Source organism: Bombus flavifrons, chromosome 11 (assembly GCF_040668555.2).
Source record: "Bombus flavifrons isolate JBK064 chromosome 11, iyBomFlav1_principal, whole genome shotgun sequence".
NCBI classification, from domain to species: Eukaryota; Metazoa; Arthropoda; class Insecta; order Hymenoptera; family Apidae; genus Bombus; species Bombus flavifrons.
In genome coordinates, this window is record NC_138452.1 from 7,779,337 (window position 1) to 7,804,878 (window position 25,542).

The following is a 25,542-nucleotide window of genomic DNA, read 5'->3' on the forward strand; positions in this document are numbered from 1 at the left end:
AAACGAAGGAAAGAAAGTGTGACCGGATGAAAAATTGGTTTTAAGTTTTTCCCTTGGTATTTCAAGGTGATTTTTATCATCCATTAGCGGGGAACATGCGAATGACAGCGGAGAAAGTATACGAACCGTTAATTTAAGCGGCTCACGCAATGCCATTCCTACAACTCTGTAACGCTTTCTGAACCTCCTATGTATCTCGCCTGGATGTACAAAATTGTTTTTATTCATACGACGTGCATTCCTTTTCTTCCTCTGCACCGCGTAAACGCAAGACGAACTCACGAGCGACAAAAATCCAGATTTCAAGAGTAAACGCAGATTCGCGCGATTCTTTTCCAATCCATATCCCACGATAATCGCTATATTTAACATCTACGCGATACAACGTCTATTAATAGCACTATAGAACTGCCAAAACCCAGTCGAAATGACTGGTATCAGATTTTTGGTTTTCTTTTGGCAATTATTAATATAGTTTATTCTTATCGAGGTAGAAACATATTTGTATAATTTATTTATACAGTCAGTGAGATATGTATTCGTACGGTATTTAACTTTAACAAAATTACTTGTATCAATTATAGAGAACAACGTTTGGTAATAGAATTTTAGCAAATAAAAAATATGTACATATTCTTGCTACTCTGTAGAATAATAATGCTCGTGGAAAAAAAGATAGAATATCTATGTCCTTTGTGGAAAATATTAATATTTAAAAAATGACAAAAATACACGCATAATAAGTAGTCGTACTGTTACAGTTTAATGGCAGAAATTAGCAAAGGCTTATTCAATATCTAGGAGAGGAAATTACTAAGTTTAATTATTTTCATACTTAATAAGCTTTCGATTTTATTATAAGGTATTTGATTATATTGTATGAATATATTTATATAAACTAATGAGAACTCTATTTGAAATATTTTTCCATTCTTCTGAAAGAGTCCTCTGTAAATCATTCCTCGATGAAGTCTGGTCACTTCATATTTTTCCTTTCAGGTGGTCCCGTATATTGTCGATAATGTTTATATACTATAAGCACTGTCCAGGTATTTTTAAGCGTCTCCAAACATTATGGAAGATTCACGCTCGCGTATTAGTAGCATTACGCCTTGGATCGTTATCTCGCATCAGGATGAAATTGTCTATCAAACCCATTTTCTCTGCACTGTGATGCAGATTATTTTTAAAAACATCTTTACGTATTTACGTCTTAACCAATGCTAAATACCTATTAATATTTTCACAAACAGGGATAGCTATCACGTTCTTTTTTGGATGAAAATTATTCTGCAAACTTGTAAGAATATACAAATATCTTCTATTCGTTGAAATTTTGTCGATAAACGGATGTTTTACGATATTTCTACTGAAATGAATTACTGTACGAATATTTTCTATACCGACCGAATAGCTGGTATCTCTTTTATTTAAACAGAAACTTAATGATACATATTTACACAGATACTTCATTTATTTTCATATATTCGTATTGCTTCGAGCTATCGAATATTCTAATAATACGCAAATATGTACGAGATAATATATTATTCAATGACACGTTCTTCAAATTTCTTCTCTACCAGCGTATCGTCTGAAAACACTTCTAAATATACCTGTACTTCCCTTGTCATTCTTTTTCTTGTTTTATTAACGTATCGAACGTCTAGTCAGCGAAACAACAACTCGCAACGATCGTTTGTTCAAACAAGGACCGCTTTTTGCGAAGGTCAACGAGCGAAGTCCATGAATTTACAACAAAACAATGCTGAATCGATCTTTTCGCTATCTTATGTTCGAGACTACGTTTCAATGATCTAAATCGGCTGATGAAATCTGAATTCGAAGATGAGAAATATTACAATGTCAGTGAAAATTAAACCAAGGTTGCCGACATTCGAAATGAATGCGAACATATATATAGCGTGCGTGCGTGAACGAAGAGAAAATTAGTTCACCAAACGGTATGTTTCACGATGATTCGTGTCTCTTCATTCAAATTGAACAAAAATATATGTTTCAAACGTTTTACCCGTTAATTTTTTTCTTCTCCTCTTTAACCGTCTGTCTCATCGTTACGTCGATTTTCGTTCGTTTCGAATCTCTTAATGGACAAACCAATTTCTTGATCGGTATCGTTGGCCAAGGACAATTCAAAAAGGTTCGAATTAAATTATTGAACTTTAAGGTCTACTTCTTCGTTTCCCTTCGTCTTCTATATTTTAGTGCAACGAGAACATTGAAAATGACATTTGTCAGACGTGAAACATCAATGACGCTTATCAAAGTAACATACTGAATAACTAAATATAAATAACTAAAATTAAGCTAAAGTAGAACAAAGTTGAAATTGAAATAGGCAATTAGATAAGAAATCTAAATAATCCAATAGTATTAGTGGAGAGATTGATTATCTTTTGGATTAAAAGAGCCAAGTGGAAAGTCGTACTATATCGAGGGTTTAGTTGAATTAACCGTTATAATTCGATGATGTTAAGACAACAAAGTGCATTACGTTAATCCGGCGGTGGATGATTGTTGATCGTTGGTGAATGGTTGCGACGTAGAGGCCGATTCTTCGATCGACGTTTCTCCGTTCATTCTCGGTATTCCAGGCATCAGGTTGTCGGAGCTCTTCCAAATTGGATCCTTCTCTGTACTCTGAGCTAAGACGAATCTTTTTATGCGTTTCATTTCGAACCTCCCTACTATTCAATCTTCTCCATGACAGAAACTTCAGAATCTTACAACATTTTGTACGATTCGTAGCATTATCCGAACGACCAGACTCACTTTGTTATCTTTCTTTCGATCAGAATTTTGTATTAACAAATATTTTACAACTTCGATTACATAATTTTCATTTTCATTTTTCCTTTCTTTCTGATCAATTCTAATTTCTAATACTTAATCCAGCACTTATCACAGACAATTTTTTATTTTTATTCACAGATTTGCTCTATGCTCGTTCTATCTTCAGTTATACGTAACATTACACGTAATCTTCCATTACAAGTAAAATCGGAACGAGAACACGTTATTTTTATTCCATTTTCCCTATTTTTGATCAATTTCTACAAACAAATAGAATAGTTGGTCGATATTTTTCTAACATATTCCTGGATCACGATCTTCCAATCGGTCTGGTATTCTTCCTTTGCAAATATTATTTTACACTACGACTTAATTACTTTGCACGATACCTGACCTTCGTTTCGAAGAAGGCTACGGAAACCGCTTCCGGATGGAATACCGGTTCACGAGGCCGAAGTCGAGTATTCTCGTTCTTTCAAACACGCCTCGATCTGCCGTGGTACTCATCGAGTCGCTAGAGTTCACACGATGCAAAACGTGCGCGAACTTGGCCGCAGATTAACGCGTTTTGTCAACAACCGTAAATTTCCGTTTTCACCGGATCTCTTCGTCTCCGATTCGCGATCGCGTCCCATGTGCGATTTTTCAGCAACACAAGCTATTTTTTCGCATTCGTCCAGTCTACGCGACGCACGACTGAAATCTTCCGGAGTCTACGATGTCCGTGAATCATTAATTTTATGTAGATCTCGCCAAAGGTGTAAATAAGACGACGAAAACTTTTTTGCGTCTTTTCATCTCACTTCTTCTTCTCTCGAGAAGAAACTTCCAACTTGTTACCGATCGTCGAGCAAACATCGCGAGTCATAGTTCCATCTTTCGATTATTTCTTCGTGGAAACTGCACGATCGTTCATCTGGTGAATTATCAATCGATAATTGATTCGTGTTATCGATTGAGTATTCATAAGGTCCTCTAGATGCAAATCTGTGTTTTAGTACGCTATAGTAAACGCCAAATTTCATATAGACTACGTTCGTAATGGGAATTAAATGATCGTCAGTTTGGAGAACCATCAGCTGATAGTTGTATCGATACTTTTCGTTTGATCTTTCACGGATGATCTTTCCACCGATGCTTTCGATCGACCTTTCATGGAAATCGGATCTCGGACGCGGATCACGGTTTCAGCCGTGATTTAAGGAAAAACCATTGATTTTGATTCTCAACTGGTATTTGTGTTAATGCGTTTTAGTTGATCTTCCCCGGTGGGTCTTTCACCAAATTAATTAGATACGAATGTATCGTTTTGGGTACGGTGAAACTGACGTTTGACACAGATTTAACGAATCACAACGCCTGAATAGAGGACGCGCACACCTGGCTCGGAAGCGACTTAAATACCTGCCCAGCATTCTTAGAAGACTCGTGGGCTACTGACAGGTAGCAACGTGCACAGTATATACCTTTCATCCAATGTTCCCCTACCTTATAACACGTTGCTCAAGGAAGCAACGTGCTCCAAACTGACAACTCGCTAGCCGCTTGAACGTGTTTGCTCCCTTAAACCACCCTTCTTTTTCCATTTCGTTTTCATTACTTTTCGTTATCTCACACGTACTATGTACGCATTAAACTTTAACCGAGATGTTCAATTTGAAAATTTGCCGATTAACACGCGTGGCAGACGATAAACGCGTCGCTCTTCCCAGCGACATGCGTAGTTTTTCGACAAATCGAAATTTCGTTACGATAAACGTTTCGTTTCTTGCGGGCGATTCCTTTTATTCCGTTTCTCACTTTCGCATTCAACGTTCTTCGATATTACGTACACTATGGAAAAGTTTTCCCGCCGCGTTTGTAGGTGAACATTTTTTTTCCTTTTTCTTCTTTGTGCGGTTTCAACGCGTTACTGTATGCATAGAACTGTGGTGAATTACAGAGTTGTCGTTTCAAAGTCCTTTGTTATTGAAGACAGTGTACACGTAGTTGAGATTAAGTTTCATTTTAATTCGAAACTTAGCACTTAGCACGATACGCGCAAAGACACGAGATTCGTAGATGAAGATATCGTTATGTCGAGAATACTGGCGATTCGAGCCAACAGATCAATTTGCGAAAAATATATTTCAACAAAAAATATTACTATACGGTTATGACAGTTTCTTCTTTTTTTTTTTATAATCATATATGACTTTTTCGATATAAATAATGTTAGAAGAAGAGTCATAAAAATTATAGGAAGAGGATACTTAACGCGTATCTAGCAGAGATTGCAAAGCTAAGGAGTAGTCAAAATATGATATAAACAGCAGATGCATGTAAGTATTGTTACAAGTGTATAATATCATGTTACGTTAAGCGATAATCGTAATTACAGCAACGTGCATAAGTGCAACGTAACTATATAAATCTGGTCACATTCTATAAATGTTATCGTATTTAGGATATGATGTTTACTGGTAGGGATTAAGAGAAGGATAATGAAAGACTAAATAATTAAGGCCAAGTGACGATGGTGACGAAGTAATTGGAAAATTGCACGTAGATAATCCATCAACCTTCATTAAAAGAAACGTAAGTACAAAACGCATTTCTCTTATTTTGAAATAGCGATGAATACAGCCTCCAAGAAATATTATACTTACTGAGGCGGTATACATAATAACCGACTCTAATGAAACGTTAAACTTAATTAGGTAGATCGTCGTTGCATTCTTCAATGCTACTGTTGAAATCACTTTCCATACATAATTTTGTTATCGTATTGCTTCACGGTTGAACTTCGTAATAGCTGTGGAAAAATTTTACGTACGCAATGGAGAATAAACAAACATAAAATTCATTGCGATCGCTACGAAAACCGATTCTCCATAAGTTTGTGAAAAGCTGGAAAAAATTCTTTTTTTTTTCACTTTTAATAAAAGAGAATATTTACATAAACATTAGGCTGAACATCGGTTAATTAGACAAACATTTATTACTTCTTTTACTGATAGTTAATGTAACAAAAAGAAAAAGAGAGAAGGAAACCTAATCCTCGTCAGAATTTTACAATCTTTTTACGGTATTAATTTTAGTGTAAACGGCGTGAAAAAAGCGAACGTCTTTCGTGAATAGCAAAATAGTTATCTTACAGGGCACAGTTCAGTTTAAATAAACGTTTCGTCAGGAACTGAGATTTCATTTAAATAAAGAAAATATCACGCGAACCGATAGAAATGCAAGGTGTTCTACTTTTTCTTTAAAATACTGACACGATTACATAATCGTGCAACATTACGAAGTGCAAAATTATTAGCGTTCGTCGACGAAAGATCGTTGTTGGCGTTACAATTTTCATTCGTAACGACGTCGCTTAGAATTGATAATCGACGTTTCATGAACATCGTCTTTTATTTGAAATTTAAAGCAGCTGAATAATAGTTGTAAGTATCGTGGAGTTCAAAGCTTTCACGCTCGCGATTGTCTTTCGTTTCGTTCTATCTAATTCAAAGACATACTTCGTATTGGGAAACAGCAGAAACTTTCATAGCATTTTCAAGGAATTTTAAACGATGTATTTGTAAACCTCAAAAATTAAACTGGACCTTGTAAACTTGGCCTTTGTAAACTGCAAAATCTGGTTAACAATATTTTTTCAATATAAAAATAAGTTAATATTTTATATACTACTTTCTCGATTATTATTTTTATATCATTAATTGTGATATACGAAATACAAATAAATTGCAACATGCTTTTTTATTTTGTCTTCTTATTGATTAATAATCTGTGATGTAATATATTTTTACGTAATACACATTACAGACGTTAAACATATATCGTAATGTAATCTAACGTAATAGATATATTACCTTTAAATTTATCGTCCGAAATACACGTTCGGAACAACAAATGATAATAGTAATAACGTTAAAGCATTCACTGTTTTGCAACAATATGCAATTTATAGCTTACTCGCCATCGAAATGTACATCGCTACGAATACGCGTAACGTTAAGAAGATAAATGTCGTAAATAAATGATTATGATGTCCTATATTTTGTTCGTGAAATACGAAAAATTTGTAAGTAAAATTCATTTATATTTTCGAATGTTACCCTTTCTTTATCTTGTAAATGTCATACACAATTATGAATAATTTATACGATTATTATGTAATGATCGATGTTTGCGGCTTGCTGAGAAAACGATTAGTCCGTTTTATCATATACAGAAGTAATTGTTCAAGGTCCGTTCCAAATTTTACGAAATCCTAGCTAAATGCGCATTGAAACGATGGTAGGAGAGAAATCCGTATGATATAACGTGACCTGACTTTAAAGATCACGAAATAAGAAGGTTCATTTCTGAAATGTAGTTGACGAAAACGACAAAATAATTAGTTTTAATTCTAAGCATAGAATTAAGAATATTTAATAAAACAACATCTAAAAACTATATATTATATATATTTTTATGAATATGATTAAAGAAAATTAATTGATTTATACACTAGATAAAACCATACTGGATCATACTTTGATTATTTTGTATGTTTTTATACATGTATTATGTACGGTCGACGTATTTCTCCATTTGTATATTTTCCATAAATACACACACAGACACAGGTTTTATAATATTTTATGACATAAACATATAAATTTTTTATCTAATAAAATTTGATATTTTAATGAAATATAAATAATTTATAAACAGAATATTTATTTATTCATAATATATATGGTAATTAAGCTTTAACTTACGTAATTATATAAATGTGTTGCAATTTAATTATCGGATATCAATCAGTATTTCTTAGAACAGTTAAATTGCTGTTTAATTATTTTATTGCATTCTGAAACTAGTAATTATTAACTAAATTTCATAAACAATTTTTTTTTTGTCTTGCAATCTTCTGGTAAATGTAAGAATGACGTATACGATGAAACACGGCAAATAGAAAAAGATGACGAATTTCATGCATAAAGACTGTTCTATGTGTTATGAAATCCTTGTAAATATTCACTACCGTTCGAGTCGATAATATGACTACATTTTGTTGCTCTCGTAAATGAAACGTGTTCACAATTATACGTAAACAGCGACAGAGTTCTACTAGAAAAGAGAAAAAAAAATAAAGAACAAGTTTCAAATTTGCCTATAGCGTATTCATGAAATGCAGATCGATATCATAAAAAGATCACGTAAATCGTACTACTATGCTACTTGAAACATTCCGCTAGCCTAACGAACACGTCTCGTTTGTATCTCTCCTAACAGTACAAGAAGATGAATCAATCCTAATCGTCCACGATCTTAATAACTTCTCATTCATCCTTATGAAGCGTTTAAAGATCATTGTCATGGTGAAACGTAATTGTCTTTTAAGAATAGACACCGTTCACAGGGCAACTGTGCCCAACAAACAATCGTATACCACTTCCCATGATTCAACACGTGGTAAAAACTCCTGATGCCTCCATTTAGAACGGAAGAACTTCTTCCTTTTAAAGAAGGTATCCATTATCGTACAATAGCCCTTCCCTTTTAATAATAATTTCCAAAGTCATTAACGGTTATTCGAAAAGATCTGATCTTCGAATAAATCTCGTAAAAATTGATCTGTCGAAGATCGATCAGGATCAATCAATAATAGTTATCACCATATATATATACACATAGTATTTTCCTCGTTGGAAAAGATTTCCCATGTCGATAACATCTTCTTTGTTTTGACTTTTATTTACTACTAGTTACTTTATCTTATCATTTGTTATCGTGTCCCTTTTTAATATCTAAATCATATAAATCTATAACGTTTCCTTTCCATTAATCTTTTCGCCACTTGAGATAAAAAACATAATTCTTCGGCTAAAAATAATCTAACCGCGATCGCTTATCCATCGAACATCAATAAGATCCATGTGGATCCGTGGCGAGTCCTTAAATCGAATACAAAAGGGTCGCGTCAACGAGAGTGACCGTTCTCGGCCACGGTGTTTCGTATTTTCAATTATGCCGTTTACCTGTTCGCTTTTATCTGATCGTTTAAATAGAAATACAAGATCAAGAGAAGAAAAAAAAAAAGGGTAGGAAAAAAAGATCACCTGAGGCGCTTGCGGCGCTCGATCAAGCCAGCCATGGCATTCTGCTGCACCTGCGTTGTGGTAATATCGTATGATTCGGATGGGAAGCTATCCTCGATCTCCAATTCCTCGCTGCGATCATTGTCGGGCTCCCCGACGACGAAGCTCACTGGATTTTCCGACATGGTGCTGCTCGAATCGTTGGACCTGTTCACGTCCTGTTCCGAATTCTCCTTGTCGTCTGCCTCTCTGTCAATGTTACCTTCAAAATGTGTTTCGTTTCATTCAAGATTGGCCATATTTTAAAGAGAATTCAACATCCTTTGCAAGTAAATCTCGTGGCCAGCGAGTTATAGAAATTCGCTATCGCGTTCTCCCCATAGCAGCTCGCGAATCTCTTTTCCGCTTTGCCGTTTTAACACCAAGGGCCACTCTTTAAACATTCAACAGCTCTTATATCGTTCATTTTTCACGTCGTTACCGTGTTATTAATTCGTACACATCGATCGTAAAATTTATCAATTTCGTTCGCATTTATCGCAAGCTTCGATCTTAAATTTTATCAATACCATCTATACGCATTGCAAGTTTCTCGACTTTACGTTCTTATCGACTTATTTACATCTATTTGCAATCTTTGACGTTAACGCTGATCAGTTTTTTCTTTTTTTTTTTTTATCTATCGAAGCATTTCACGCGGTGTTTCTTCCTCCGTGGAAATATAACGTCCTCGATAAGCTTCCATGCAAATCTTTCGAGCTTTTTGCGACAGATTCTATTGCGAGTGGCCCTCAATTGAATCGCGTCGAGTATATCCCGTAGCTCGTAGGCAAAAGATCCAAGTGACGTGGCCAAGAGAAGATGTGGTCATGCCAAATAAACCGCATGCATTTCCCAAACAATAATAACGAAAAATACGAGAGAAGCATTTCTTCATCAAGCGACCGTTGTATTTCGTGTGATCCGACCCGGCACGTGCTTGTTATTTGCATACGTAACAATTCGGAAATTCCAACCAGATGACCAACTTCGTCGAAAGCCAGATGAAATGGTAGACATGCAAACTGATAGTACGAAGGCGTGAATTTCGTGAGACGTTATGATTAATTTGAATATTATCGCAGTTATGATTAATTTTGTTATTACCGTGGTTATGAATAATTCTAATATTATACGATGTATACGGTAGCTCGCGAAAGTATTCGAACACTCGAAACCTTTCACGAACGCGTTAAGTCGTATTATACGAAACATTTTGAAATTTCAGTCACACTGTAATAAAACATAAATACCATCGTTATACTATTACGTAATATGAAATAAATGTGAGAACGTACATGAAAGCTATAAAGTATTTAGTGTAAGTGCATGTGCCTCTAAGAAGACAAATTGTTCAGCGCCACTTCTGGTAGTTTTTTAATTTGCAATGGCGTAAGAACACGATCGACGCTACATTTTCAAGAAACAAATGCTTCTTCCACGAGTTCACTCGTCGCGAGAAAACCAAAAACTTAAGAAGAGCAGCGTTTGTAGCGTCGACGCTTTTCTGTACTTTCCGATTTACGGATTTGATTAACGTGGCTTCTCAACGGTTCATATATTTCGCAGAGGCCACGAAGCTATTTAAACGATCAATTATCCGTTGTGTCAATAAGCTTCGATATTCGGTGGATCGGTGAAGTTTCGTTACGAGATTCTCGTACAACCGAATACAATATTGATAAGAACAATAACGCCAGTATCGCCAGGCAACATATCCCGCGTTATAGCTTTCAATCGAACCATTCTCGCTCATCGTACGTCACCACCGATACGACCTTTACAGTGTTTACAATACATTGACATTCTTTAAATTCATGAATAAACTTTCAAGAGGCACCTGAGTGTTCACATAGATTAGCAACTTGTTAGTACTAGGTGCTTCGTCGATGATGATTAGTTACATTTGGTAAACCGTATTTTCCGTTGTTTTCGAGATTCGAACGAAAAGTGGAAAAAATACCACTGCAAAAGGAAATTATTAATACCAAAACCACTGAAAACGATTAGTCAAAACCATCGGACAAAGTAGAAAGTGAGGATAGGACGCGCGAAAGCTCGGAATCTTGGATCTCCTCAAATTTCGAGAAATTCCAGGTTCTCGAAATTATCTTCGTAATTCGAAATTCTTCAAGATCAGCTAAATAATAATTTGCACACGTAACTCACCAAGATATTGTGACAACACGAATTTACTTTTACTTGGCTCGTGATTGACCAACGAGTTCGTGTTTATTAGACTTTGCTCGCCATCGATTCATCGATATCGTTTATACGAAAAAACACAAAAACAGGTTTCTCGCGAGCCAAAAATTCCATCTTACTTTCAAATTTATCCGGGGGCGAACGATACAAGCATTTTGCGTCCTTACAAACTCCCACCTCTAACGAAAACACCAACGAAGACGAATCAGAAGCAGGGCAAAACCAAGAGAAAAATAGGAAAAAAAGGAAGCCAACCCAAATTTCGAGGAAGCCTGATTACTCACCCTCGTTTCCTCTACCAAAGTTTAAGAAACGAATTGCTGGTATAATGTCAGCCCACCACCCTTGCTGAGCTCGATCCGTGAAAATAGGTCCAAAGTGAACGTATCGGCGTGCTATTACAGCGAACGTGAAGCCAACGAAAACGGGAGCAATGAGAAGAACTGCGGAGGGAACACTTCGGGAATCACTTTGTCGAGCTTGAATAAAACCTTGAAAGAATTTCCGAGGATCAAGTAAAGGACCCTTTATCCGAAAATTTGTCTTTGGGGCTCGCGTTCTTACTATGTTAAACGGAAAGTTCGTGCGTTTTCATCGAAGTCCGTAAGGGACGAACGCGATAAGATTGCATTTTCTACTTCTTTTCATTTTTTGTATTTTCGTGTAAGAAAGCAGAACGTAAAATTCGATATCTTGTATCGATCCATCGCAAGATCGTCTTCATTTTTCTCTCGAAATCTGCTTTTGCAGCTAAACGCGTGTTTTTTCGTCCTCTAAAATTTTCAAAGTATCGTCGTAACGTTAACGTGTTGTTTGTTTTAGGAATCGTGCAGAATATCCTTCGCGTAAGTTTAAAGAACTTACATCTCTAAACGTGACACGTTGTTTTCATTTTCAATTATGTCATGTTCAAATAATTCTTGTTGAATCGTGCAGCGATATTGAAGCTAGAAAATCAACGAGAATCTACTTGGTACGTTTTTCTCTACGCTATGTTTCGTCGCGCCGTATCGTCCCTCTTGTATTTATTATACTATTTAATCGACGATACAATTTTCATTATTCTCTATTGCTTTCTTCCGACGTTACGTACGTTTTTCGATCTTTATTATTGCTACTATTATTGCGATTAAAAATTATATCATTCAGATTTCGAAGTTCGGTAAGTAGAAAAATGATAGAGCGAATAAAATTAAACGAAAACACACGCACTTTCTGTTTAATTAAATATCCGTTTCGAACGTTTCACCCTTTACCGATACATAGGACACGGATACGTTCGCGCGGTATTGTGCAGAAGCTATTCGTGGCGAACTGAGACCAGGAATGGAATATTGCACGAACCTTGAAGTTTACCGATGTAATCGTATAATATTTTTTTCGTATCAAAATCGTTCAAGATAAAAGTTAAGATCGAAGAACGGGAGAACTCTCGGTAGTCTTAATTTTCGTATGAGATCAGAATGAATTTCGAGGCGCACCAAATTTCCAACTTTTTTAACTGATCTCAAATAAACCGCGCGATATTTTTAACATAATAATCTCTGTGCTTTAAAACCGGTACATATTTTTCTAATAATTCTATTCCACTTTCCAAAATCTATCACAGCTTACGATATATATATAAAGAGATAAATTTCGATAATTATACAGACCGAACACAAATACGAAGGTCCGATTAATATTCCAAGCGAATCACGGTGAACCTCGTCGAAACGCTTCAGGGAGAACGCGTGTTCACCACGAGTTACTGCGTTCCAACGATTTTAAGAGATCATCAATGTACCGAAAAAAGTATCCAGAAGACCTCGAATCATACCAGGTGATAGTTTGATCTCTGGATATTTGCGTTCTTCGTGTCGACGAACTTTTCCCGCCAACTTTCCACCGCTATCCTATTGCGTGAGTCCTCCTCTATGATCCCTTCTGGTGCTTGACGATTTTCCACGACAAGCAACAGACAAACCAACGAAATATTGAAAAAGAGAAAGTTAGAAATATTCGAAGTAACGATATAAATACAGCGAAATTGCAATTAATATTTCGGAAGGTGAAGATTTAATCTTTATATCTTTTCTATTTCTATGCTTTATATCAAAGAATTCCTTCTTTATGTTTATATCGTAGATAAATTTCGTTCGAAAGAAGATCACTCGCGACTTCGCCTGTTTCCGTAGATTCCTAGCAACGCGATCAGGCGATCGTACGACGTGCCCTCGTCATCGTCGCGCTTCTGTTACTACTTCGTATTTCACGACGGCAAGCACGAAAGGAGATACGACGACGCACTAGCGTGCACACGTTGTTCCTACCGACACCGCGCCCCTTCGTCAACGTAACGCGACTTACACGGAGAAGAGGAAATCGGTTGGCGTCGAAATGCGAGTCGAATGGAGTGTATAGATTGTCTCGTGCGTACGCGGAGTTGAAACGATACGAAGAAAAAGAAATAGGAAGGAAAAATAAGAGAGAGAGGGGGGAGGGAGGGAGAGAGAGGGGAGAGAAAAAGAAGAAACCGGACGACAAGGTTCAGAGGTCGTTAGACATCGACGACACTGTGTTTGTTTCCACTGAACTTTTCGCGGCAACGCGTTTTCGATCCACGCCGATATCGCGTCCGATGGTCAGAATTTTTGTGCGGGTCAAAATGTGATTGACACGCGTGCTTAGTTTCTTTCCTCGCTTTTTCATCGTTTTCATCGATATCTAATTTGTTTCGAATTAACCGGTTCTTTTTTTCAAGTACGCTTTCCTTACTTTCGAACAAAGGAATTTGGCTAAAAAGATCGATACGATCGTTCCTCGTTTGGTTTTCGTCGTCCGCTCGTAACGCTTCGATGGTCGATGATTCGTTCGACAGCGACTTTTATTCAGTATGTTTCAGTGCTTTGTGGTATTATCGATGAACAGACGGATAATATATTAGTGTGCTCGCTCCTTCCTGCTATTCTAGTTGACTTTACAATTAAGCTTTACAATTAAACGCTCTTATAGCATCTCTCGTAGCCTCTACAGTCTATCCACGGTTTTACCAACGCTAACTTTGTTTGTTATCTTGGAAGGTCAGTGTTACGTATAAGTTGTTCTACACACGTGTGACTCCCGGTCCTTTCGCTTCTTCGCATTCGTCCCTTCGTTTTCCTATTTTCGCGTCACTTTCGGCAATTCTTTAATGAACTATACTTTGTTTGCTGATAATTGTTATTATCTTGTAAATGTAAGTCCAACAGTGTTATTCAGTCTTCTGAAACGGAAATGATTTTCCTTGTTTTCCGGTGTTGTCTTTTTTTCTTTTTTTTCTTTTCAACGGTGCTGTCAACATCTTAATGGATCCCGATCGTTAAAAACGTAATGATAGCTACGTATGTAATACGTAGTGGAGGGACCGATATGGACATTACCACGAGGAGGAAGGACGTGAGTGTTATTCGCACGATCTGGTGACGTCCACGTGTATAAGTATAGTCAAACGTACGATGTAAATGCGTATATCCAATCGTATTATGGATTGGTATTCTACATATAAGATTATGTAACTTGTGTCATGCGGTATATTTATCTGTATTATCCAATATATTATTTCACATTATTCTTTGTTACTATCCTGATATATTATTTGTTATTATTATTTTACGTTGGAGAAAATATAAAAAAATCTCTTTGCGATTCCTTCGCAAGGTACTATCACGATAATCGATTTTCGTATTTGATATCGATCTAGGTAATAATTATTTCGAAAACGAAACTTCTGGTATCTTCGATTAATCGTAGTAAATTTGCTGTGAAATTATTTCACAAATTTTCTCACAAACTTATTTACTTTTCCCTCGTATATTTGAAAAAGAAAATTCATTTCCATTCTTATTCATTTTTATATCACTTCGTACTAGACAGTAATATCGTCAGTTTTTACTTAACTAAATGATGTATGAAGTTTTGCTTAGGAATTCTTTAATTCTGTAACTTGCAAATCTATAACTTTGTGGCAAACTTCCATTTACGAATACAAGTACCATTCCTTCGTCTCTTATCGTAAAATACGTAATTCATCTGTAGTATTACAGTATATTAATAATTTTACGTAATCAAATTATACGGGAAGTCTGTTTAGAAATTTTTCAGACTTTAGAATAGATATTCCGTTTGCAGAGTCAGAATCATTGCGCTTAGAGATCAACAACATTTCGTACTCCACATTAAAATGAATGCTCAGCTTTGTCGACGATAAGTCTGTACGTGTTCGCTATTTCGATCGGAAAGAAGTTGTCTGTTTATCAGCCGAAAGGGAGAAGTGCTTTGATGATAGTTAATCGAGACGGAGAAGATTTTGACCGCGAGTGCCGCGTGCTCGATTCGTGACTTCTACGAAGAATCGTACGATGTTAAGTCACAAATCCGACAACTAACCGAGAACGTGCTTGCCTGATTATGTATCAGTAATTTACAAATCGTCTATCTAACGAGGTCTATCGTGATAATACTCTCAACCTAAACGTAAACTTATTGTTACGTTCGCTAGCTCCTCGACAACTTTTCTTTCTTCTTTGTTTCTTTTGCCCTTTCTTCTTTTTGTTTTGTTTAAGCGATATTAGAAATTAAATTAGAAATGAAATTTCTCACCGTAATCCGTAAGTTTTTAGATTTGGGAAGAGGGATAAACATTTTATAAATTCTATTTCATACTGTACAATTTTTTTATACAAGGTATAAAATGTTTTTACGCAAAAAAATTGATTAATAATTGACTAATAGCGCAAAAAATAAACAGTAACTGCAAAAAACTACAGATTAAAATGCGATCGTCAAGTATGTATAACGTCAATAACTTTAATCATACGTACGAAGTTATAAGATTAAATTATATTTGACAAAAATCTCATAATAATGTTATATGTACAATACAAACAACTTGTTGCTGATAACATTAATAAGGGAACGCTTTTTATTAACATTATCAGTAGTTTCATGGTGTGGGAATGATAGGGAATGACGTGGAGGGGATGAGAACCTTTGACCGTTTCGAAATACACCTACAGTATATTCAATTGTCTTGTGAAATTTGTAATTTAGAGACAGTAGGAACAGTTTTATGATATCGATAAAATACATATCGCAGGAGCGAAAAGCTGATGGACAATGATTATTCTGAATGTAAGTAAGTTCTTGACATAATCTCAAGACAAGCTATAGCTCAAGCTCAAATAATCACGATCAAAATGCTAACATATGTAATATACAGTAGAGCGAGATATTTTTATATTCAAATATTTTTGTATTTTCAAATCAATTTGTTTCCATAAAAATAGTTAAACATGTTTCTGTTAAATATTTCTTGTAATTGTAGAAACTTATCCACCGTAATTAATGACAGTTGAATCGATCTTTTTAAAAATGATATACATATACATATATATATAACTTAATCAACTGATCTATGAAAAATTAGATATATAATTAGCACGATATTAGATATCATATTTAGTAATGCAACAAAAAGATTAACTATCAAGGTCACCGATCACGTGAATATAGGGTTTTATAAAATCGCATGATACGTAAAATGTCGTTCATTGATAAGTGCAGTATCATCTATTGCATAATTGACAACGCGGGTATTACGATTGACAGCCTATAAAACATTTGTATACTAATATGCGAAACATTCTACCATTTTTCCCCACAATTTAACTTTTAATATCTTCGATTTGAATGCTTCCTTGCATTCTTGTTCTTCTTTTATTTATACAATTTTCCTGTTGACCACGCACAATAGTATATAATATTTGAACTAAATGAAAAGATATAAACCGAAAGTGTCGACAGAGAAAGAAAAGATCTTTAAAAAGCTATTACTTTATCGCAAGAATCGACGATCAATAGATATCGTATATTATCAATTATGAAATATAAATAAATTCAATGATGCTCGATAACATTAACAAACGTAATATCTACAAATAAAGGGTAAAATATAAATTGTCAAGCTGGAATGAAATAGTTATACGAAGATTAGTTTATAAATAAACTTATCGTCTGTGAATTCGTATCAGCTATTAGCGTATTTTAATTTTACGAAGCACTACATAGGCACACGGAAGTGTATGTTTTCTTATTTAATAAAAGTATTATAGCGCTACGATTCCTCAAAATTTTAATACAAGAATCCAATACTTTGCATAACAAACGGACGAAATTTTTATTCATATTGTATTGCACGATAGTTACGTATATTTAGCGGTAACGAACTCTATAGATTTTCACACAAGGTAATCAAAAAATTGACAGACCATTCTGATTGGTTGATTGGCGAGTCAGGCGACGTATACTCTATTTTGATTGGTTGGTGGAAACCGTGTGGTGTATCCAAGTAACACGCGTCACCAACCGATGTATACGAATACAATTCTAAACGCTACTCGTATATAGAAATTTTTCATCTTATTTTTGGGTAATTTTCAATGAAAAACACCGAAACCCATATAAAAATGAAAATCTAGAAACTTACCGGTGACGAATCTTTCGCGGTGCAGTAGCACGCTCTTCATTGAGGTTAGGTTTGTCTGCCCCTCCGTGTTCTGTCATTCGATATGCTTCTATTCGTTATTCGTCACGAAAAAATGTTACACGGCACTGCCTTGGCCCGGTTATAGTTTTGTAACGACTGAACACAGTCGATCACAACATAGGAAATTATTGTCACCTTTTAAACATGGATTTTTTTACTTCCGCTAAGGCACGTACACTGTGGTACAACATAAAGAATTCATATACCGACACCACACCACCTTTAGGTCCCACTGTTGATTTCTACATAACGAAGGTTCCTTTATCGGTAGGGAAGAACCTTCCAGTATTGTGTTTCGTACCTAGAGGTCAGGATCCCACAGTACCGGTAGTTTCAAATCAGTTTATCCGTGATTATGGATACCATTATGTGGGACACGAATTTAGTCGTAAATATCGTTAAAAAAGTACGCTTTGTTACGATAATCATACTAGGGTAACGATTTATAGAATTATCTGAAACAGTTATGATAATATTTGTTGGTTTGCTAACTAAATGTTTTAAATCGTGTCGTTTGAAAGTAGCATAATTTTTATGTATTATATAACCTTGTTACCTTGTCTTTTTATTATTTTCCATTCGTAAACAATTTCTTAAGTTTTATGTTTTATGTAAAATAGATATTAAAATGTTTCGAAGAATGGAACACCAGGTCTTCATTTGAGAAAGTGAAGTACAGTTATATAGATGTTACATTAGTGAAAAATGACACAATGTATTATACGATACAAATCACAAATTATGGACAATCTATAAATGATGTTTTATCATTTTCACGTGAAATATTTTGGAACTTCCTTACCACAAACACCGTTTTTAAAAATTCAGTAATTGCTACAGTATGTAGTCAGAACGAATATAGCGACTCTCAGGAAACACTAGATATATATTTCGTGTCTAATCGTTTATCATTGGTGCATAGTAAGAAAAACGTAAATCTTATCAATTTCCTCTATCAGAAAGCCTACTTATCTTTTGTAATTAAGGTATGCAATATTTTATAGATGACACCGATTTATTTTTTGACATTCCTAGCTTACTGAAGTGTTTATATTATATTGTGAAACCATACATGTATCTATTTTTATAAACATTTATCTTTACACGTTGCAGGATAAACTAATTTTTTCTGACAGAGAAAAATTCACAAATATTATATTGAACGAAATAATTTTATTACAGCAGTTCAATTTCCATATAAAGTTTATGGTTCATATTAACCAAAACATGTTATACAGTAATCATATTACACTTGATAACCATTATAGATCATGTCATGTGCTTGCTATTGCTCTATCAAATGTAATTAAACATAGTTCAAGTATTGAGTTCAAGGAAAATTGTTTTTCTATGTTAAACGTGGAAAATTCACACGAGGTAGAAGCAGCACTTATGATTAAATTAATACCGTTAATTCATGAAAATTATAGCTTTTCTAGCATTAATCAATCAGAGGAAAAATAACAGTTACATTATCTATACCATATTATTTCTAAAATATAATAACAATTACATATATGTAACTTATTATACAAAAATTAGTGTTACTGTTTAATTTAGTATTCTACTTTGTAGAACTAATAAGAAAAATAAATTTTATTTTATCAGTTTATTATTTTATCATTTTATTCGAATTGAATTGTTCCCATATAAACTATATATCGCGCAACCGATAGAATCCTGTGAAAATTATATATAATATTAAATACATCTTACCGTTTAACGCAATGTTCTACTATATAAATTGCTGGAAAACCTAAATACTTTTTTACTGAAATTGAAATGTTCCCGCCATAGGTTAGCGCAGCCGATAGAATCCTGCGCAAGTGTAGTTGCGCATAACAAGCGTAGTATTCATTCTTCTGCCCAGTCAAGACGCGAGGATCAGGTTAGGCAGGTCGGATTGACAGGAAAGTAGTGGAAACAGTATTTTGTGGGGGTTCGTAAATGAAGGTTAATTTCGCGGGTAACCCGGTGAAGTCTGTGGAGACGAACGAAGGCGATGCCACAGCAGAACTGTCAACAAGATATCCGTATTGGTTTACAAGTCTCGCGGTGAATTAGCCAGGGACAAACATGGCTCGCGTTCCGGCAGACGTGTGTTTTTCTTCGTGGTGAACCTAGAGTACCTTTTTCTCGCTTCTTCGTCGTGCTCTCTGTCTCTGTTTCGCTAGGCAGGGATCCTCAACCTCGGGAGTGGTGATATTCACGCAAGTACGTAACGCATATACACACCCATTGTAACGCGCGTATTCACGCGGCTTAATGTATATTAATATACACGCTAGGTAAGGGAAGAGGAGCTTCCCTCTTGTTAGTATGCAAGTGCCGTTTCGGTGCCCCTTACGTGGCCTTATTTGCACTCGCGGACGATCGGCGCGCGAAACCAATCAAAATGACCGTTCTCCTTTTCGCATGATTTTTTTCAATAGTGTATATTACGTCCAACCCGTGTAAGTACGCTTTGTATCTAACTAAGTCTTCAGTCCTGAATTCGTTCTGAATAAAATTACAGTCGCGTACGATCGTGTACGACGTACGAAACAAGTCAAAATGACCGTTCTCTTTTTCATATCATTTTTTTCAGTAGTGTATCTTACGCCTAACCTATGTATGTAAGTGTGTTTCTTGTTAGTACCCGAGCAAGTTCTCGTTTTCTATTCATAATAAAATTACACTCGCGTACGATAGGCGCGCGAAACGAGTCAAAACGAATCTTTTAACATCATCTTTTTCAACAGTGTATATTACGCATAACCACGTAAGTAGTACGGCTTACTAATGAAGACTTGCTGCAAGTAAATTCTCATTGTTGATTCGTTGTTAATAGAATAACGCGTGTTGCTCTTTCCTTGTGTGTTTCTATTACTCGTCGTCTGGTCGTGAACGTGCGTGTGCGTGTAACGGTGCAGTAAATGGCGGAGGATGTAAAAGGGCTTTCCTAGTCTCTACGATGTGCCAGCAGAGAATTATCGGTATTGTCGTTTCCCTGACATAACCGCCGTTACTTCCCCTTGCGCGAGTCGTTTCAGGTGAGAGTCGATATTCCAGCTGTTTCTCCGTTTCTCGTTTACTCTATACTCGATATTTATCGTCATATGCGAATCAACTATTCTACCATGTAAATACGTCCGTACAGGCTTATTTATGTGGCCCATTACTACGATGCAATTTCGTATGCAAAGTTCATTGCACTTAACCCTGTGTATTACGCGATACCGCATGGGATCTATTCTTTTTCTTCGAAAATCTTCACGAACCTTTCAATGTAATAGATAACCTCAAAATTTGCGTGAATACTACAGTTCGCTCTGAGTATTTTTGCTAAGAGACAGAATAAATGATTTGTATTATAATGTGATAGAAGTTGTATTGAAATGAAAAGGGAGATTTATTCGTATAGATTCATTTAATCATGGTTCCTCGTTTATATTTACTACGTACTGCATTTATGTTTGGATAGTATCATTGAATTCGAAGATTTTAATAAGATATCTGTCTTACAATCAGTGTTTATCATACACATTTAGTAGAAGAATATGTTAAAGTGCGATGATAAATTCAAACTTTCCTAACCCTATAGTTTACGGCTTACGACATCGTGTCAGAATTCATATAAAATACTGAAAAATTATACGAAACTTGTTCTTAGATTTCGAAGTATCAACGAATAATGAGACGTTGGACAAATACTGCTCTTAATTGGATACTAAAGAGTTATATAGTCCAGTCTCATTATACGTAAGATGTTTTCTATAACACACATTATTAAAATATTCGCGAAAAGTTTCTACATGTATTCGAATACTTTCGTGAATTGACATGTAGGAATTGAAGTGCGTGTAACGCGATAAGGGCTTCTCGTGTGCACGATGCTTAATTAAGTTCTCATTGTACGTACGTTACACAACCGGAATAGAAGAAAAACAATCCGCGCGGCTTGTAATTAAGCAATGGATGTGGTTGCGCGTGCTGGAACATCACAGCGAGAATAATAATACGCAGAAGGCGGAAGAATTCGTGAAAGAAAAAGGTTCGAATACCACGAACATTTGCATTCTGTGCTGTAACACACGTTTCGAGATATGTAGTAACCTTGGCATAGTAAAGTTATCGAAACGATGTAATCTTCTCCCTCTTGAAAAATTTCATCTTGGCTCGTCTCTATCAAACTCGTTAAGCTATATTAAGAGACATATCAACGGCTTTGTGAAATTATTCGTTTCTATGGTGTAGCCCATGCGCGCGCGTTCGTGAATTAGTCGCGTCGTTGACGATATTGTTTCGGTAAACGTCGCGATCATGCGTTAAGGTTATGAAGTCATTTTAGAGATGAATTAACCTCTATGCTAGTTTTTCGATTTATTTGATGCGTAATATTTTTAGTATGAATTGATATATGTAATTTCTTTTCCAATTGTTGGATTATCAGGCAAATTATCATTACACAAACATAGATTAACCTTGCAATGGTAATAGTAATAGTAATAGTTATATCAAATGATACACTACGATTTCTTAGGTTTGACGTAGGCTTTCTAAAAATTTAAATTATGTAAAAGATTCTGAAAAATTCATTGATATTTACTTTTTTTAAGGTGAATAACACGAACTATTCTTTTTCTTTTTTAATAAAGATAGTGAATGGACACTTGCCAGTTTTGACTCGTACGACACCGAAGCCCAAACACATGTGGATCGAATTAACTTCTAGGGATTCAAATTTATCGATCGAATTTGCTAGTAAAGGAGCACATGAAACTCTTCTACATTTTATACTATACATAAATTTCATTTTAAATCTTTTAAAATTTTATAACAAGGTACATCATGATTAGGATCGTTTTTATGATAAATTTTCTTTCTCAGCCGCCATTTTAATTGCCTCGATCTAACAACTTCTTTGCCCGCAAATATTTAAGACGTCGTCGTATAGTACCGGATATGGCATGGACTTTTTACTTGTGCCTTTGTTACACTTTTATTTTCGTCGTTTCTCCACTGTATTACTGCTGCACATTCTTAGGCAGCGTAAAAAACGAGAAAAAAAGAAGAAAAGGAAGCAACCATCAGTTTTACTCGTGGACGTGTAACCGGATGTACTCTTTAGCAAGAAAAACACTAGTCTGTGAAAGAGCTTCTGTTAATTAGTCGAATGAGAAATATCGATGAACTATATAATAAGTTGACTTTGATTTCCAATCATTACGTATTACATATGTTTGCTCTATTCTTCATTTTCTTTCTAAGTTCTTATTTGTTTAGAGGTTATGTTAATTGGACATTGAATAGACGCGAGAAACTAAAAGTCTATGAAATTTTCTAAAAGTATTAACGTTATAGTAATAGTATAGCAAATTGTAATACGTCATAGTCATAACTTATAACTAATTGTATAACAATTAATATTTTTGAAACACTCAGAAGGTTAGCAAAAATATACATTTAATTCCAAACAGTTTTTGATGATATATCGTTGAATTTTAAGCTCGATTTCTTATAAAAAACCAAGAAATATGACTTGTAATATTTTTCTCCTGTGGTCTTCAAATGTAATAGATAGATTGTATTTTTCAACGTGGCCCGTTTTACTTTCGAGTCGTTCTCTTAATTAGTTTGGAAAGTTAGTAACTCTACAGATTAAAATGTTAATCGCATAACACTTCCTGTAGATAGCTTAATTACAGGTTCCCGTGAAACATCGTGTCGTATTCCTGTTACTTTTATCACCTCAACAAACAGGGATCCTTCCGATTCTTTAAATATTTTCTTTTTATCAATATCTAGTACATTAGCGGACCGTTACTTTCTTTTCATCTTTTTAACCATAACAATCTGTTACGTTTGCGTAACTAGTAATTCAACGTACTATACTAATCTGTGGCAATAGTTGTTGATATTGACATTTCATACCAAGTAACACTGTAATCATAATCAATCATTAATATAATTTTTGCTTAGAGAAATGACGATCAATTATCAAAATGAACACGTATGAAGCTCATACGTACGAGAAAATGATACAAATAGTATAATCCTCAATCTGAGAAAGAAAAATCTCCGTAGTTAATATTATTAAACATTAACTCTTAAAGATCGTTTGATTCGACCGTTTTACTGTCGGGCTTAATTTTCTCGACTATAATTCTGGAACTCCTTGAGATCAGGATAAAATCTTAAAAAAATCCTATAAAATATTTTACAGATACCAAATCCTTATTGCAAGGATACATGCATATATATATATATATATATATATATATATATATATATATATATATCAAAATCTCAGTGGAGAATAATAATAAAAAAAAAGAAAAGGGATTTTAGCCTCAAGGTACAATCGATTATCCTGGGTGTCGATCAGAATAGCACTTTCACTTGATTAAAGTTCAAGACGATCGTTATATCTACGTGTATATATGTAAGTACTCGTAGGCCGTGGCAAGGCCGTCAGATTTAAAACAGCAAATTCACCTGACCGCCTTCGATGCAGTAAATATCGCGCTTTACTCGCGGTCGAGCGTTCGCGAAACTTTCATCCGCCTCGTGTTCTCGATTCGCAGATAAAATCGCCACAGGGCCGACCCGTAAAAATTAATTACAATCGTTATTTTCACTTTTCTTTGTTCGTTCCTTCGGTCCTACCTCTCCAGCTCTTTGTATCCAATTTCCTTTCTTTGGTCTTCGAAAATGTAGCACGACTCCTACGTACATCTGTACGCGAAAATCATTATTGCAGTGGTACGAGAATTTTATAATTTTCTTTTATACATATTAGGTCACCGGAATTTTGAATTAAATTACGGGAATTTACATTATATGTACGCGTAGCATAGAAAAAAATTGTATTACGTAAAATAAGAGATACAATAGTTTTTTGAAAATGTAATATGATTCTACTACTAAAATTATTGGTATTAAAATTTCACACGAATCTTTCTTTGATACCAAATCGTTTACGAAAATGTAATACGACCAGAAATTTTATCATCTACGATGTTCACGTTACAATAATAATTTTTCTTTGATTTCATATCAAATATCAAATACCGAAGGTAAAACGCGAATGATGAGATAACGACGTACGTACGTCGAAGTGAGTGTAAGCTTTCTTCGTAACGATGTTGGAACTCGTATTGCGAAAAATATGAATTATTTAGAATCGACGAAGCACAGGAATATATTAATTTCTTCATTCATTTTTCTTACGTACAGATCGTTGATTTAATAAAATTTTTCTGACAATCATAAGCAGTATGTAGTGTATTGTTTGGCTTATATTCTACATAGATTTTATCGGATATGAATTTTAATTAGTGTCATCGTAGAATCATGACCAGTTTCATTAAGCTCTTAAGTCACTGAGTTATAAAGCTACATTGGCAGAGGTAGTTAGATGCTCGTATATTCAAATCGTCTTGTTAGTCGGCACGATGCACTGTGTTTCAAATGGCACTTACACAGGGTGGACTGTTTAATTCATTACTTGCCTCATCGGGGACACTGAATTATTAGAACTTAATAACCAACACGGCTTTCGTTCACTAAAATATTAATGAAGCTACCGTCTAGCGGTTTTGTATCAGCAAAAAGCTCGTAAAATTCATGAAACTTTCATCACCATACTTTATATCACATTCGACAGGTAAAAAAACGATCACGCTGATGGCCATCGTTTATAATTTTACGTTAGAGAAGGATATTTCATTTTCGAATGAAAAGGTGGCAATTTTTAACATGTAGAGAAAGAACATTGAAATCGATTACAATTTTTGTAATTAATTCTCTCGTTTTCTATTTCTTATTCAAATAGAAAATTACGAATAAGCCAATGGAACGCCA

At 35.0% G+C, this 25,542-nt stretch overlaps 2 protein-coding genes across 21 annotated transcripts in view; one reads left to right on the plus strand and one right to left on the minus strand.

Moving 5' to 3' along the window:
- ACC (acetyl-CoA carboxylase) overlaps window positions 1-18,030 on the minus strand; it is a 28,704-nt gene extending 10,674 nt beyond the window's left edge. Inside the window, exons 1-4 of one of the 12 annotated variants that reach the window (XM_069123465.1) lie at window positions 17,638-18,030; window positions 12,919-13,064; window positions 11,417-11,623; window positions 8,910-9,150 (exon numbers count right to left, since the gene is read on the minus strand). In XM_069123465.1, the coding sequence (XP_068979566.1) occupies window positions 8,910-9,150; window positions 11,417-11,623; window positions 12,919-12,949 (479 nt within the window). In that variant the 5' untranslated portion in view covers window positions 12,950-13,064; window positions 17,638-18,030. Of the gene's footprint in view, window positions 1-2,515; window positions 2,746-8,909; window positions 9,151-11,416; window positions 11,624-12,918; window positions 13,538-17,637 lie in introns of those variants that run through there. The other 11 variants (XM_069123466.1, XM_069123462.1, XM_069123467.1 and 8 more) reach the window with 11 other exon arrangements.
- The window catches only part of CdGAPr (GTPase-activating protein CdGAPr), a 42,946-nt gene continuing 31,062 nt past the window's right edge, over window positions 13,659-25,542 (plus strand). For 2 of the 9 annotated variants that reach the window (XM_069123482.1, XM_069123483.1), the window contains exon 1: window positions 19,458-19,911. The gene's annotated coding sequence lies outside the window, so the exon portion shown is untranslated. Of the gene's footprint in view, window positions 14,550-19,456; window positions 19,912-19,956; window positions 20,151-20,289; window positions 20,313-20,610; window positions 20,730-25,542 lie in introns of those variants that run through there. The other 7 variants (XM_069123477.1, XM_069123485.1, XM_069123484.1 and 4 more) reach the window with 7 other exon arrangements.